The sequence below is a fragment of the Lolium rigidum genome, chromosome 7 (genome assembly GCF_022539505.1).
Source record: "Lolium rigidum isolate FL_2022 chromosome 7, APGP_CSIRO_Lrig_0.1, whole genome shotgun sequence".
In the NCBI taxonomy this organism is placed as follows: Eukaryota; Viridiplantae; Streptophyta; class Magnoliopsida; order Poales; family Poaceae; genus Lolium; species Lolium rigidum.
This window is the reverse complement of record NC_061514.1, coordinates 159,282,350-159,299,551: the sequence shown is the minus strand read 5'-3', so window position 1 is coordinate 159,299,551 and position 17,202 is coordinate 159,282,350. Positions and strand designations below refer to the sequence as shown.

The following is a 17,202-nucleotide window of genomic DNA, read 5'->3' as shown; positions in this document are numbered from 1 at the left end:
GCAATCTAGAAGACGGTAGCAACGAGGGGTATCGAGTCTCACCCTTGAAGAGATTCCAAAGCCTACAAGATGAGGCTCTTGTTGCTCGCGGTAGACGATCACTTGCCGCTTGCAAAAGCGCGTAGAAGATCTTGATCACGATCGGTTCCGGCGCCACGAACGGGCAGCACCTCCGTACTCGGTCACACGTTCGGTTGTTGATGAAGACGACGTCCACCTCCCCGTTCCAGCGGGCAGCGGAAGAAGTAGCTCCTCTTGAATCCGACAAGCACGACGGCGTGAGTGTCGGTGGCGGTGTAGAAGTCCGGCGGAGTTTCGCTAAGCAAACCGGACAATATGAAGTGGAGGAGCAAAGCTAGGGTTTGGGAGGGGTGGCCGGCCACTCAAGGGGGCGGCCAAGCTATGGTCTTGGGGTGGCCGGCCCCTCCCTTGGCCCCTCATTATATAGGTGGATCCCAAGTGTTGGTGTCCAAGTCTTCGAATAAGACCCGAAACCAAAACCTTCCATAGGAGGGGGCAAACCTAGCCCAACTAGGACTCCCACCCAAAGGTGGGATTCCCACCTCCCATGTGGGGGTGGCTGGGCCCCCTATGGTGGAGTCCACTGGGACTCCACCCCCACTAGGGCTGGCCGGCCATGGAGGTGGAGTCCCTTGTGGACTCCACCTTCCTTGGTGGTTTCTTCCGGACTTTTCTAGAACCTTCTAGAACCTTCCATAGAACCTTCCGCGACATTTTATTTCACATAAAATGACATCCTATATATGAATCTTATTCTCCGGACCATTCCGGAACTCCTCGTGATGTCCGGGATCTCATCCGGACTCCGAACAAATATTCGAACTTCATTCCATAATTCAAGAACTACCATTTCAACATCCAACTTTAAGTGTGTCACCCTACGGTTCGAGAACTATGCGGACATGGTTGAGTACTCACTCCGACCAATAACCAATAGCGGGATCCGGAGATCCATAATGGCTCCCACATATTCAACGATGACTTTAGTGATCGAATGAACCATACACATATATTACCAATTCCCTTTGTCTCGCGATATTTTACTTGTCCGAGGTTTGATCTTCGGTATCACTCTATACCTTGTTCAACCTCGTCTCCCGACAAGTACTCTTTACTCGTACCGTGGTATGTGGTCTCTTATGAACTCATTCATATGCTTGCAAGACATTAGACGACATTCCACCGAGAGGGCCCAGAGTATATCTATCCGTCATCGGGATGGACAAATCCCACTGTTGATCCATATGCCTCAACTCATACTTTCCGGATACTTAATCCCACCTTTATAGCCACCCATTTACGCAGTGGTGTTTGGTGTAATCAAAGTACCTTTCCTGTATAAGTGATTTACATGATCTCATGGTCATAAGGACTAGGTAACTATGTATCGAAAGCTTATAGCAAATAACTTAATGACGAGATCTTATGCTACGCTTAATTGGGTGTGTCCATTACATCATTCACACAATGACATAACCTTGTTATTAATAACATCCAATGTTCATGATTATGAAACTAATCATCCATTAATCAACAAGCTAGTTTAAGAGGCATACTAGGGACTTCTTGTTTGTCTACATATCACACATGTACTAATGTTTCGGTTAATACAATTCTAGCATGATATATAAACATTTATCATAAACATAAAGATATAAATAATAACCACTTTATTATTGCCTCTAGGGCATATCTCCTTCAGACACATCGAGCCAGGGTCACTGCAGGCGGGCCAGATGAAACGTACGCCCAGCAGCGTCCGTGGAGATGCATCCGATGCGCATATTTGGGATGCGTTTGCGTATCCGCGGATAGCCCACTCACTATGTGTCGGGCCACTAGACCTGGTTCTTGACGCATTTTTCAACCACACGGTCACAAACGATCGCCACACATCTGTTTGTGTCGTCCTGTTGGAGATGCCCTAATGCATCAGGGCCGAGAATCAACAATGATAAATTGTCAATCTTCTTTAGACAGGGTTGCCCAAAGATGGCACAAACAGTGTTAAATGTTAGAGATAGAAATAGGATACCGTATCTATATGAGTTTGGTCCGTGTACGTCCACATCTCTCCTCTCTTTGTAATCTCTTCACCTACCTGATGAACAGCTAAATGGGTATAAATATTTCGGTTTACCTGGCCTGAATTTTATTATCAAAGGGAGTAAGTGGGATAATGCTACCATGGCTAAATACAAACTTTATGTTGTATGGGTGATATCACTGAATTTGTTTAGACAAACATAGATTGTTAGAGTAAAAGTGGGAGTCGAAGACATAAGGAAGATACTTGCAGCAGCTCCTTTAAATGAAGATGATTATATATATGAGATATGGCTTGAGTTGAAGGATATAGTTGAGCAAGGTGGCCCAATACTTGGTGGGGTATTGGTTGTTAATCAAATTCCAAATGTGTCTGATAGTGTTCCCCCTAGAAATATAGTGGATCGTGCAAATATCAGGGATAACCAGAGGTTAGATGGGAAAGATAGTAATAGAGATAACCAACAAAATAGAAAGATAGCAACAAAGACAACCAACAAAATAAGAATATGTCTGGTAGTCAAAATGTTTTGGAATGGGAAAAAGTTATATCCAACCGATATGAGCTAGACATGAAGCTTCAGGCATAGATAGCAACCTAATGAGAGAGGCTAATTTGAATATTACATTAGAAGCAAAAAAAATAAAATTACTACCTGAGTAGAAAAATATGGTTCCATTGATAATATGAATGAGACGAAAAAACAACAAGCATACAAGAATGAAAAAAACACCACTCGAGCTGTTTTTCAGCCCCCTGTAACAACTTGCCGGCAACGGTCTTATTAATTTAAGGCATGGCTTTAGCCTTCTGTTTAAAAATAATATTAATGAGGATGATTACCTTGAGGAGGAAGATTTCAACTGCTCGGAAGATCCAGATCAGTTTGCTAGGGAGGTTGGCCTTAGCAGTTAGCACACAAAGGATTAAAGAAATAAATAAAGAGGCTGAGATAGAAGAGGAGGACAAAGGAAGTATGATTCCAGTTCTGATCGTGACGAATATTGAGAAGGAAAGATTGGATTTTGGAGGATCCAAGGTGGATACAATTAACAAGAATTAGTCTAAAGTGCATGAAAGAATTAGGAAGGCAAAATCTAAGGTGGAGATAGATGATGCAACTGCCAGGAGAAGCGTGAGGAACTAGAAGAATGACGACCAAAATGCAATGGATAGGTGCGATGATATGGTGAATAAGAAGAACTTGGAGATGGCTCCAGATTGGGCGGTGGTACGCTCGCAGGAGTTGGACAAAGCCCCGGGGCCGGATGGCTTCTCCGGGAGGTTCTATGTGGCGTGTTGGCCCATCATCAAGCACGATGTGATGGAGGCCTTCCAGTCCTTGTGGGGGGGGGGGACTTCAGGGGGTTACACATGGCCAACCAGGCCGTGGTCTCCCTGCTCCCCAAGCGGGCTGACGCCATGGAGGTCAAGGATTTCCGCCCCATCAGCTTGATTCATAGCGTGGCTAAGCTCATGGCCAAGGTCCTCTCCTCCCGCCATGCGCCTAGGATGCCGGAGCTGGTCGGCCCACAACAGAGCGCCTTCATCCGTGGGCGCTGTCTCCATGCCAACTTTCAGCTGGTGCACTATACGGCTCGGAAGCTCCACGCGCTCAAGCGGGATGCCATCCTCCTCAAGTTGGATATCACGAAAGCCTTCGACACTGTGGATTGGGCCTTCCTCCTCGAGGTTATGGCCAAGTTGGGCTTCGGCCGGAAGTGGATCTCGATGGTCGGGGGGCTGCTCAGCTCCGCCTCGACCCGCGTGCTGATGAATGGCACTTCTGGGGAGCTCATCTACAACCGTCGGGGCTTGCGACAGGGTGACCCTCTCTTCCTTTGCTCTTCGACACGGTGATGGATGTTCTCCACCTCATGTTTGAGAGGGCGGCGAACGTGGGTCTGCTCACCGAGCTCTCGCCTAGTGGCTTCCGGCATCGCACGTCGATGTATGCCGATGATGTGGTTACCTTCATTAGACCCACCGAGGTTGACCTGCGCACCTGCACACAGATTGTGGAGGACTTTGGGGTGGCGTCGAGACTGCGCACCAATCTGGCCAAGTGCTCACTCCACCCCATCCGGTGCTCGTAGGAACAGGTGGCTCTGGCTAGTTCTATCCTTGGTTGCGAGGTAGCCTCTTTCCCATTCAAGTACCTGGGCCTCCCCCTTGGGCTCAGAAAGGTGACGGCAGCCCAGCCTTCGGCCGATCGTGGACAGCGCAGCTAGTAGGCTGCCACCGTGGTGCGCCAAACTCCTCAACCGTGGGGGTAGGACCATTCTTGTCCAGAGCACGCTTTCGGCGATCCCAGTGCATACCATGATGTCGCTCGACATCCCACCGAAGGTTGTTGAGGCGCTGCACAGGATTTGCTGGGCCTTCCTTTGGAAAGGGCGGCAGGAGGTCAAGGGTGGTCACTATCTAGTCGCTTGGGACAAGGTGACCTCCCCGAAAGACCTCGGCGGTCTAGATATTCCGAACCTCCGCTTGCTTAATCTCGCTCTTCGCTGTCGATGGGCCTGGCTACAGAAGGTGGACACCTCCAAGGCTTGGGCGGAGTTTAACATTCAGCTCCCCAGCCTCTGCACCGCTATCTTCGATGCGGCCACCTGCTTTGTTCTGGGCAATGGCGAGCGAGCTTGGTTCTGGTCCGATCGGTGGCTAGATGGCTCGAAAGTGGCGGAGATTGCACCAAATGTGGCCAAGATGGTTTTGCGTAGGAGGGTCACCGCTTGCTCGGTGAGAGAGGGCCTGGCCGGCCAATGGCTTGGAGATTGTGGGCCGGACATGGATGAGGCAGCCCTCCCGGAGTTCTTCATGTTGTGGCAGAGGCTGGCGAATGTCCAGCTGGTCCCGGAGCGGGAGGACGTTCTGCTGTGGAGGTGGTCGACTGATGGCATTTACTCCGCTAAGTCGGCGTACAGAGCTTTCTTTGCGGGCCAGGTGAGGGCCCCCGTCTCAGAGGAGATATGGCGGTCTAGCGCGCCGTACAGTTGCAAGTTCTTCGCATGGCTGGCCTCAAAGAACCGCTGTTGGACGGCGGATAGGCTTCGACGTCGTGGCTTGCCGTGTTCGTCGGCCTGCCCGCTTTGCGATCAGGAGCCGGAGACCTTGCAGCACTTGCTGCTGGGTTGCGTGGTTGGGCGGGAGACATGGGCTTGGGCTCTTAGGTGTTGGGGCAAGGAGGAGTGGCTCCCAGACCCGGACACCGATCTGCTGGAATGATGGACATCCCGGGCTTGTCCGACAGCTCACAGACGGGACATGTGGACTGCCATCATCCTGGTCTTTTGGTCCATTTGGAGGCACATAAACGACGTGGTCTTTAACGGAGCGGTGGCCTCGCATGGCGCCATCAGGGACAAGGTGCGAGAGGAGTTCGAGCGATGGCACCTAGCTAAGCTTTTTCGTGGCTCTCTCTTTGTTTTTCTTGATCCGACCGTTGTACCGTGGCAGCACGGAGAGTAGGCGTGTGTTTGGGGAGCTGCCCCCTGTGGTAGCGCAAACTTTGCCATCTTGGCACTCTTCTATGTGATTGATACACCTCTCCATGGTGTATTCTCGAAAAAAAAACCATTAGGATATTGTGTAGTTGTAGAGGCTGAGTGTAATACTGAGTGTGTGGGTGTTAGTTTAGGTAAATCTGGGGAAGAGTGCCTTCGTGATTAAACAATTTGAATTAGCTAGAAGCAATATGTATTTAGTGATGGCTGCAAGTATACAAATTAATTGTAGCTAGTTTCAAAATAAAAGTATCGAACCACGAGGAACTGCTAGTTTAGGTCTTTATGCCCCTTGCTACTATCTCAAATATTTCGCAATGGAGAGTAACGAATATTTCGCGATGGACCCCAGAGAGGTTTGGCGGGACGCCGGCAGCGGGTGCGGTAAATCTGGGGAAGAGTGCCTTCGTGATTAAACAATTTGAATTAGCTAGAAGCAATATGTATTTAGTGATGGCTGCAAGTATACAAATTAATTGTAGCTAGTTTCAAAATAAAAGTATCGAACCACGAGGAACTGCTAGTTTAGGTCTTTATGCCCCTTGCTACTATCTCAAATATTTCGCAATGGAGAGTAACGAATATTTCGCGATGGACCCCAGAGAGGTTTGGCGGGACGCCGGCAGCGGGTGCGGAAGCGAGGTAGTCAGGCAGAACCCACGAGGCGAGTCACTTTCCCCCGTTCCCCTCTCAGCCTGCTACAGTACCCTAGTGGAGATTACCCTTGTGGATTCCATCGCCCTTGACCCCTGCTTCTGAATCCTTCGCCGGCCTCTCTCCCCCTCGCCGCCGGCGGCCATGGTGGCCGGCGCTGGGTGGGAGAGGGGTCTGGCTCCTTGTAGTTTTAGGTTTCTTAGTGATAGCTTCCTTCCCGGCAAATAAAATCGAGGTCAGATCTGAATCATATCTTCTTCCTCCTCCTTCCATTCTTGGTGGGGATGAGGTGGTGATTTGCTCTTCAGCTGACTCCTCCAGACCGGATCCATGGCAAGGAGTAGCTTCGGCTCTCTTTGCTCCTTTTTCCCCTTGTCCTTCTTTTCTGAAGGAGTCGATGTCCTAGCGAGGCAACGGCTGCTCTCCGGCGAAGCGCTCCGACGACTCTCCAAGGTGGAGGCGTGGTGGGAGATGCAGATCTGGCGAGATCTTCTTCAATAATCGCCGCAGAAAGTTTCTCCGTCATGGTTTTCATCAGCTCTGCTATTCCTCTCATCGTCATGGTGGCGATGGAGGTAGCCGAGCTCCACTTGTTTGCTGGCGGGGAGATTCTTGCTGCTTCGGAGCTTCTTCCTGGGCGCAACACACAGCGATGACCGTCGCTGTGATCCTTGGCCGTAGTGGCGGCCCATCTGCAACCTCCATAGCGGAGGCCCTCATGGTCGGCTGCTGGAGCTCGACGCCGCGGGGGAGTCAAGTGGTGTGTCCCCGACTCTCAAGTGGTAGCCAGGGGTCTGATCTTCGCGCCGGACAAGAGTATTCGAGCGTCCTGTGCTCGGGACTCGGCGGCGACGCCTTGAGTCCGCCAGCGATGGGTGGCGGAGGAGCACCTGGACTTGATTGCTTTTCCTTCTTTTTAGTCAGGGTGCTTTGTGCAAAGTGGAAGGCCTCTTCTTCAAATTCTAGGTTTTTCAGGGCAGTAGATGCTAAGGGGCTTTTCTGTAAGATATACCTGCCACGTGTGTTAATATAATGCTCCACTGGGGTCTTTTGACCCCAATTCTGTGCAAAAAAAAAAAAAAAAAAAAAAAAAAGGCAGAACCCTAGGTCAGACTCGGATGCTTTGGTACCATGAAAATGTATGCAAATAGTTGGGTCGTCCTGACGTGCCTGTCAGGGGATCCTTCTATTATATATTGGGTACAAATACAAAGTCTTGTACGTATATAATACGTATTATAACAAGCAAGACTGGATTATCTTTTTGTGATGCATATTATACCCACTCAATTTCTTTTGCCTGAGGTACAACATACAGTATGGATGTCCTGTAACACATCTTTTCATGTGGTTCCTTCATAAAAAGTAATTCTCACAAAAGATAATCTCGCAAAAAGAAATTGGAATGGGTGTAAGAATTGTGTTTTCTGTGGCTCTAGTGAAACCATAAACCACTTATTTTTCGATTGTCCCTTCGCAAAGCTAATTTGGAGAACAATCCAGTATACTTTTAATATTCCTCCACCGGCCAATGTTACAAATATGTTTGGAAATTGGCTAAATGGTGTTGATAAAATATCTAAAGCACAGATTCGAACGGGTATTTGTGCTTTGATGTGGGCTATATGGAATTGTCGCAATGATATTGTCTTTAACAGAAGCTCAAATGCTAAATTTTTACAGGTTATCCGTATGGTTACGCACTGGATCCACGAATGGTCATACCTACTACCGGAGGCTCAGCGTGCGCATATGGATTCTGGATGCAGCCGTCTGGAAACGGTTGCTCGGGATATCAACAACCAGGGTGGCTGGCAGCCTATTAAGAGATTGGAACTTGCATAATTATATTTCCTTTTTTATTTTTCGTTGGTTAAGTTTTACGTACACCTTATGTGTCTCTTGAGTTGTATAACTTCTGAATATTAAACTATGCAATAAAACAGCTGTGTGCATCTATTGATGCAGAGGCTGGGGCGATGCTCCCATTTCTAAAAAAAAATCTTTGTTTCAGCTAACATAAAGGATGTACTACCAAGAAACAAAACTAAGACAAGTGCACAAGTCCAGTCATTTTCAAACAAATTTCTGAAGCAGAAAAAATAATAAAAGAAACTAACGAATCTTTCAAGTTGGATTTCAAAAAATAAAATAAAACACAGACGCACAACATTCTGTGCGCAGTAAAATGAGACGATCACGAGAGGACCGTCTTCACCTGGTAGTTCCTGGCGAAAGCGCTGTACACGACGAAGTTGAGCGTGCAGAGAGCCGCCATGGTCCAGAAGAAGTAGTCGAGGTGCCCTTGGTCGAGGTCGTCCGATATCCACCCGGGCCGGCCGCCGGTGGCCGTGAGCGCGTTGACGACGGCGTAGATGAGCGAGCTGGTGTAGCTGCCCAGCGCCACGGTGAGCAGCGCGAAGGACGTGCACATGCTCTTCATCGACTCAGGCGCCTCGCTGTAGAAGAACTCGAGCTGCGCGATGTAGCAGAAGACCTCGGCGCCGGCGAGCACGAAGTACTGCGGCATCTGCCACGCGATGCTGATGGACTCCCCGGTGCCAGCGGCGTCCAGCCTCCTCATCTCGACCAGCGCCGCGACGGCCATGGCACACGCCATGAGCAGCCGGCCGGCGCCCATGCGCCGCAGCTGTGACGGCTCGGCGCTCGCCGGGGAGAAGCTCTTGAGGGCCGGCACGATCACCGAGCCGTAGACGAGCACCCACGCCAGGACGCAGACCACCTCGAAGGACACCATGGACGCGGCCGGGATGGTGAACGACATGACGCGCATGTCCATGGCGCTGCCCTGCTGCACGAACGTGGTGTTGAGCTGCGCGTACGCCGCCGACAGCACGATGCTCGTCGCCCATATCGGCAGCAGACGCATCAGGATCTTGAGCTCCTCCACCTGCGTCACCGTGCAGAGCCTCCAGGCGCCCGCGGTGGCGGCGGCGTCGACGGTGGTCGCCACCTCTTCCAGGTCGGAGCTCACGACTATGGCCGCCTTGTCGAGGAACGTGAACTCGTGGGTGTGCGCGATCTTGGGCTGGTCGACTTTGTCGCTCACCTCGTAGAGCACGGCGGCGTCGGCGGGGACGCGGAGGGCGGCCTTCCTGCAGGCCGCGACGAAGACCTGGCAGAGGCTCTTGAGCGGAGTGCCGGTGGGGACGCGACGCGTATACATGGGTGTGGTGAGCACGAAGCCGGCGAAGGCGAGCGCGATGCAGGCGGTGGCGATGCCGAAGCCGAGGCCCCAGCTGACGTTCTGCTGCACCCAGACGAGGAAGAGGCCGGAGACGATCATGCCGAAGTCGACGCAGACGTAGAACCAGCTGAAGAAGGACATCTTCCGTTCGCGGTCCACGGCGTTGTCGTCGTCGAACTGCTCGGCACCGAAGGGCAGCAGCGCGGCGCGCACGCCGCCGCTGCCGAAGGCCACGAGGTAGAGGCCGGCGAAGGCGACGGTGTGCGAGCCGAGCGCCGGGTGGTAGCACGACGACGGGCCCGCGACGCAGTCTAGCGCTGTGGTAGGTAGGAACGCGGAGAAGGTGACGAGCATCATGCCGAGGAGGTAGACGAGGAGGGAGACGAGGATGGTGTTGTAGTTGCCCCAGAAGGTGTCGGCGAGGACGGCACCGAGGACGGGGGTGAGGTAGCTGGTGCCGATCCAGGTGGTGACGTTGGAGGCGCTGGCGAGGCTGGTGCCGTGCAGGACGGTGTGGAGGTAGAGCACGAGGTTGGTGGCGATGCCGTTGAACGCGGTGCTCTCCAGGCACTCGAACGCGAGGACCACCGCCGGCGCTCGGCTGCCGGTTTTCTTGTCCTGTATCAGCGGCACCATGAGGCCCTCGTCGTCGGCGATCTTGGAGCTCCGGCTCTGTAAAACCAGGAAAAAAATCGTGCCGCGTGTTAGATGCCTGAAACAATGAATGGTACATTCATGACTGACCAATATCATGATTCACAAATGAAGGACGTACCTTAGGCAGCCGTGGCGAGCTCTGGCCTCTTTCCATGGCGTCCATTGCAGAACAGAAAGATTGTTGCCGAGACCCCAATGAAATCAAACGAAAGATGCGCCGTCTTCGTGGAACTCCCGGGGCGCTTTTTGGCTGGGGATTCTGGAGCGGGAGATGGAAACGACAAGCAAGCAGCTGGGGTTTTATACGAAGCGCACGGAGGCAGCTGCGAAGCGCGGCAGGCGAGAGAGAACGGGTCCGAGTGAGAAATGCTACAGGAGTGCTCGCGAGTCAGTTGCGACTTTGACATGCAGACGTAAAAAGCGCTCGCGCGCGCGTTCCAAAATGGATTTCGATTAAACAATTGTTATACAAAAAATGATTTCGATCGACTAGTCTAATGCACACGTGCGTAACGCACTAGCTATCTTCACGCAACATCATCACATTGCGGATAATCGATTCAGGATGTTTCCGTGCAGGTGTGTGTGTTCGCGAATTTGCGTGATGCCGTGGCAACTTTAGCGCACCTAATCCTCTTCTTGTTAAAACGTGCTTAGTTCATTTGAGGAGTAGCTAGGAAAGATATGTGGAGTACAAACTTTGTTCTCGTTCATCATAGCTTCCACCAAGAGGCCGCTCCTGAGGGAGCACGCCGGGTAGCACCGGAGTGCACTTAACCACCAACCTCGAGCCCCCGCCGCACCTCCTCCTTCCCTCCCGTCGATCGGAACATTGCCAGGCAAAACCTAACCTGGGCGGTGCGGCAGCGACAGATTCTCTGAGGCGTCGATCTGGAGGATGGCGGCGGCGCCAACAGCTTCTCTCCAGGAATGGTGTTGCAGGGACGGTGGCTGCCGAGTGCTGGCTCGGTGTGAATGCGTAAAGGCGACGCACAGCGGGTGGCAGCAGCGACGACCGACCTCGCGGACCTCCTCATGGGCTTGCGGTAGCTCCTGCAGCACGAGGATGTCGGGGTACCGGCCCCAGGAATGGCGGCGACGTCCCCCTTCTCCCCTGAAGGTGAGCAACGAGTTGTGGTGGATCTCTGGATCCCGACCAACGAGTTTCGGACTTCTCCTTCAGAGGAATACAAGGACCGGTGCATATGGTGCTCCTTGGTCCTCCAGAGTAGATAGGAACCGGTTGCGTGCACCCGCAACATCGGCCTAAGTGGCTTCTAGGGGGTGCAACACGAAACTATTTTTCATCGACACTATGCGGAATGCATGTCTATCTCAAGATCTTCATGGTATTGACACATGTGGAGAATGTCATGGCGACTGTGGTTGGTGGACCAAATAGTGATGCAAACGCGGGGTGTTGGATGCGATGAAGAGTTTGCTTCACATGTTATTGTTCGGACATGGCTCGCGGGACTACATTCCCGTCCATACTGGACATGTCTTCATGTGAGCCCGGTGGTAAATGACTTGTTGTAGGAGCTTTCCCAAGTAGGGCTGACAACACGGGAGAGAACTGTTTTTTTTCCTGGTGCTATCCGATATCGAGTCATGATTTCTAGGATGAGAACCCAACGTCTAGCTTTTATTGGTTGTGGCTCGCAATGATCTTGTTGAATGTATTGTTTTGGGGAACCTAAGATTTTCGGTGGGGTGACGACAATGCTTCTGCATTGTTTCCTTTTTAGAGTATTTCTTTCGGAGAACCTCTTTTGTAGTCTGGGTGTTGTCTTTGGCGGTGGTTAGAGTGCTGCTGCAGCGGATTATTGATCACTGTGGTCAGTTTTTTTAAATTTATTTACTTTTTTGTTGTTGTGTGTATCCTTGATGTCTTTAGGAATCTTGTTAGTGCGATGGTGCAATTGAGATGTGTGCAATAGTAATATATTACCTCTACTAAAAAATCGGAAAATAGCTTGCACCATGAACAAAAAGTGATGGGGTCCTTGGGAGCGGTCGTTTGGGCATAGTAGCCCGTTTATTTTGGACTTCAAATAATTGAATTAAAACTTTCAAACTGATTCCAAAAAATACCTAGATGCAGTCAATACTCTATTATATCATTGTGCAAATTTTCAATACCAAATACATTCTATTTTAGACTCAGTGAAAATGACAACTCGAGATTTTGTGTCCATGAAAAGTTGTGAACATTCAAGCGAAGATTTTATCATTTTGATAGATTTTATCGTTTTTCTGAGCAGAAATACAAAGTAGTACTAGCATAAGGACCCCAAAAAAATTAATGCCCGACTAAACAAACTTAATTGGCTTGCCGGCCGACTTGAAGCCCAGGTGGCTGCCCGGCAAGAGGGATGTGGTAGGTGCGCTTATGAGTACGAGCTGTAAATTTACATAGTTGGCTACATCCTAGTATTTTTTTTTTATTTTTTTGAAATTTTGAATTCTCACTTTTTGTTTTAAAAAAAGGCTCCCTGTAGGACAAACTCTAAAGTGATTTTTTCGCGGGATCCTCTATGTGATACGCTGCAAAGTTAAGTTTAAATTTTCAGTACGGTTCGGTACTCCTTGGATATGCACAAGGATAAATGAAATTTCGATGCATGAACCTTGACCATTGCATAGCTACCTACGGATGGCGATTTGCACAAAAATAACCTAAAAGTGAAAAAAAAGCACAGACTGACCCTCCGGCGAAACTATTTCACCCATCTAACCCTTTTGTGTGGCGCCCCTCCCATCGGCGCCACACATGCCAGTGTGGCGCCCCTCCTGCCGGCGCCACTCTCCCAGCCGACGTGGCGCCGTCGATGCTGAGCTGGTCCGCCGATCCGACGTGGCAGCATGTGTGGCGCCCCTCCCATCGGCGCCACACATGCACTTATAATTGCCCAAAACATACTGTGAGACAATTCGTCTGGGACTTAGCCGTTTTGGCGAGGCTCTATGTGTGGCGCCGATGCCACGGGCGCCGCACTAGCATGTGTGGCGCCGATGCCACGGGCGCCACACATAGAGCGCCAAAACGGCTAAGGACTTATCGTCCGGAGCCCCTGGATGTTTTCGACCCAGAAGTTGATATAAGTTGACATGTGTGGCGCCGATGCCGCGGGCGCCACACAGTGCAGTGTGGCGCCAGTGTGAAGGGCGCCACACATTGACTTGTGTTAAATCCATGAAAAATCCTACCATACTCCAACAGTTTTGAGTACAACATTGGACACAACAAGTAGCAATTTCAGAACATACACATGTAACACTTCATAGCTCACATCATAGCACCTAGATTCAAACAAGAAGTAGCATTACAGACATGGTTCGAAATGACATAGGGTTCACAACTCGATACTTATGAAGATAGAGTTCGCAACAACACGTAGCAAATCCTAGTATCGTCCTCGACGTGCCGTCCTCACGGGCTGCTTCCGGACGGCCATCCTTTTCGTCCGCTGCCGTGGCTCTTGTTGCTGCTGCTCCTCCTGCTCCTCCTGCTCCTCCTCCTCTGAAGATAACGGCTCGTCGTTCCTCATCCTCGACAAAGATGATCTCCGCGGCGGCCCCTCATCCTCCTCAATGACAACCTTCTTTCCTCGGGTGACATAATCTTCCGGAGTGTACCGGTTTGGAGCCTTACCCCTTGGCTTCAACTGGTAAGCTGACTGTGGGGCTTTCTTGGAGGTATGCTTTGGAGGTATGCTTTGACTCAGAATTTCCTCGTCGTCAGGAATCTTCACAAACATGAACACATGAGATTACAAAAGTTGAAATTAGTAAAAACACTGCACGAAAGATGCGGCGGTTAGCCAACTTGCTAGGTTGCCGCGAAGGCGAAATTCCTACATCCTCCTCTTCTGAAGAGTGGGAGGTATGGACTATTTTGTTGCTGTCAAACATGTTCTTACTAATTTCAACTTTTGTAATCTCATGTGTTCATGTTTGTGAAGATTCTGACGACGAGGAAATTCGAGTCAAAGCATACCTCCAAGCAAGCCCCACGGTCAGCTTACCGGTTGAAGCCAAGGGGTAAGGCTCCAAACAGTACACTCCGGAAGATTATGTCACCCGAGGAAAGAAGGTTGTCATTGAGGAGGATGAGGGTCGCCGCGGAGATCATCTTTGTCGAGGATGAGGAACGACGAGCCGTTATCTTCGAGGAGGAGGAGCAGAGGAGCAGCGGCAACAAGAGCCACGGCAGCGGACGAAAGGATGGCCGTCCGGAAGCAGCCCGTGAGGACGGCACGTCGAGGACGATACTAGGATTTGCTACGTGTTGTTGCGAACTCTATCTTCATAAGTATCGAGTTGTGAACCCTATGTCATTTCGAACCATGTCTGTAATGCTACTTCTTGTTTGAATCTACGTGCTATGATGTGAGCTATGAAGTGTTACATGTGTATGTTCTGAAATTGCTACTTATTGTGTCCAATGTTGTACTCAAAACTGTTGGATTATGGTAGGATTTTTCATGGATTTAACACAAGTCAATGTGGGGCGCCCTTCACATTGGCGCCACACTGCACTGTGTGGCGCCCGCGGCATCGGCGCCACACATGCCAACTTATATCAACTTCTGGGTCGAAAACATCCAGGGGCTCCGGACGATAATTCCTTAGCCGTTTTGGCGAGGCTCTATGTGTGGCGCCCGTGGCATCGGCGCCACACATAGAGCCTCGCCAAAACGGCTAAGTCCCAGACGAATTGTCTTACAGTATGTTTTGGGCAATTATAAGTGCATGTGTGGCGCCGATGGGAGGGGCGCCACACATGCTGCCACGTCGGATCGGCGGACCAGCTCAGCATCGACGGCGCCACGTCGGCTGGGAGAGTGGCGCCGGCAGCAGGGACGCCACACTGGCATGTGTGGCGCCGATGGGAGGGGCGCCACACAAAAGGGTTAGATTGGTGAAATAGTTTCGCCGGAGGGTCAGTCTGTGATTTTTTTTCACTTTTGGGTTATTTTTGTGCAAATCTCCCCTACGGATAGCGGTCAAAGTCCAAGGTATCAGTGAAGACAGATTGCAGTCGTTCTGCGCTTTTTCCAGGACAGGGTGCCGCGCCGTGGCAACTCTTCTGTCGAGCTTTACTGCGTCCAATCTTCTTTCAGAAACGTGCTAAATTACCTCGTTGCTAGATCCGTCCAGCTTTTGTCTCGTTCGATCAGTCTCTGAAGAACTTTCAGTTCACTCCTTCACCGCATATCGTGTAGGGTGGGTACGGTCCAAGATGATGTAAACTGCTAGCTCAGGCTTTTATCCTTTTAGTATGGTCAAACAAAGACTCACCCACCAATCGAAGTGGCTTTACACAGAAATAACCCTTTTGGATAAAAATAGCACAAAATGACCCTCTAGCCAAACTATTTCACGTTTCTAACCCTTTTGTGTGGCTCCCTGTGCAAGGGCGCCACACCCTTCTATGTGGCTCCCTTCGCAAGGGCGCCACACCCTTCTGTGTGGCTCCCTTCGCAAGGGCGCCACACATTCTGTCATACGTGGCGGCTCGAGCTTATCTGCTGACAATGTGTGGCGCCGCTCCCACGGGCGCCACATAGACAGGTGTGGCGCCCTTGTGAAGGGCGCCACAGAAAAGGGTTAGAGGCGTGAAATAGTTTGCCCGGAAGGTCATTTTGTGCGTTTTTTTCAACAAAGGGTTATTTTTGTGTAAATCGCCCCAATCGAACCGCAGAGCAAGGGAAAAAGTGCACGCACCTAGTCGCTACATCAGCTACTAAGAACTTGTCCAATAGATAAATTGGGCATTAGAAATGTGTTTTACTATGATGTAAAATAGGGCATGGATGCCGCCCAACATATCATAATTTTGACTATACAAGGGCGCAAATATATCCATAACACATGAATTTAAACCGTACTAAATCATCACACACATAAACTTCAAATACAAGATAAAATAACATAGCATAGTTCAAACCGTACAATAATTCAACACAATATCAGCATCTCAATGCATAGTTCAACACAAACAGTTTGAAGCATATACACATATCAAGTATGGATTGATAGAAATAGAAAGAAAAAAATACCCTTGAGACATTTTGTCACACACATCCTGCATTGGCGTCGGTGCCGGCGAGTTCGGCTAATTTTCTATGGGCTGCGACGGCAACAGGGGTGGGGGGGGGGGGGGGGCGCAGATCGGCCTCCTCGGTGGCCAAGTCCTAGCTGGATTTGGCATCCACAACACAGCCAGCAGCGACCTTCTTCTTCCCCTTCTCTTTGGTCGTGGTAGCTGCGGGCTAACTCTTGGAGTCGGGCCTGGCTAGTTGGCCTTTTCTTCCCTTTTGTTGGCGCCTTCCCCGTGCGGCAGCACCTTGGCTCAGGTTCCCCGCTGCTCCAACCGGCCGCAACGACGCAAAGACCGGGTGGCAGATAGGCGGATAGCTAGGGTTTTGGGGGCCACAACGGTGGCTACAACGCCCATTGGAGGGGTGGAATCAGCAATGGGAGTGGTGGGCAAGGTGGCACGGGCTATGTTGACGGTGTCCATGGCAGCCTGGTGGCCGGCGCCAGTCAAATAACGACGGGAGGGCGGGGAGGTGCAATCTACAGAAGGTTCAACCTGACGGTTTGGCTCTCGCGCGAGACTGATTTTTTTTTTTTTTGCATCACCTGCTTAGTGATGTATATTTGCATCACTTGGAACCAAAATTTAGGCTTCCCAAAAAATTGCATGACCAAAAATTCTTACATCACATGTCGAAGATAGCCTTTTAACCTTAGGTAAGGTATACGTTATTTTTTGCACCACCATCCTTATTTTACAACGTTTATGGAAGTTGCTCTTTGCAGAACGGTCAAAGTCTATCAGGTGTTTGTTCTTTCCCCGGCATTTGATCTACATTAGGTAAGACCGTAAGAACAGCACGAGCTATCCTGAATCCTGATTACTAAGTCATCGTCGCCGTGTCATCCAGAGGCAGTAATTAACGCAAGCATGCACTGAGAACGCCCGCTTACAGATACGTATATACACTTATATCCAGCATGCATTCTCTACTTTTTCCATAGATTGTTAATTACACTGTTGTTAGCATTCCTTCCTATACATATCATGAAGACGTCGATTT

At 50.4% G+C, this 17,202-nt stretch overlaps 1 protein-coding gene across 1 annotated transcript; it reads right to left on the bottom strand.

Annotated features, from left to right (window-relative positions):
- Positions 1-8,327: 8,327 nt before the first annotated feature.
- Positions 8,328-10,307, bottom strand: LOC124669815 (protein NRT1/ PTR FAMILY 8.3-like). Its single transcript, XM_047206358.1, has 2 exons — positions 10,212-10,307; positions 8,328-10,108 (listed from the first exon to the last, which is right to left on the bottom strand). The coding sequence occupies exons 1-2, from the start codon at positions 10,254-10,256 to the stop codon at positions 8,426-8,428; spliced, it is 1,728 nt and encodes a 575-aa protein (XP_047062314.1). The 5' UTR covers positions 10,257-10,307; the 3' UTR covers positions 8,328-8,425.
- Positions 10,308-17,202: the final 6,895 nt, after the last annotated feature.

Coding starts and splice junctions, on each gene's coding strand:
- LOC124669815 (XM_047206358.1), bottom strand. CDS start 10,256: ATGGACGCCATGGAAAGAGGCCAGAGCTCGCCACGGCTGCCTAAG. Junction 10,109..10,211: donor GCTCGCCACGGCTGCCTAAG/GTACGTCCTTCA, acceptor CTGGTTTTACAG/AGCCGGAGCTCCAAGATCGC.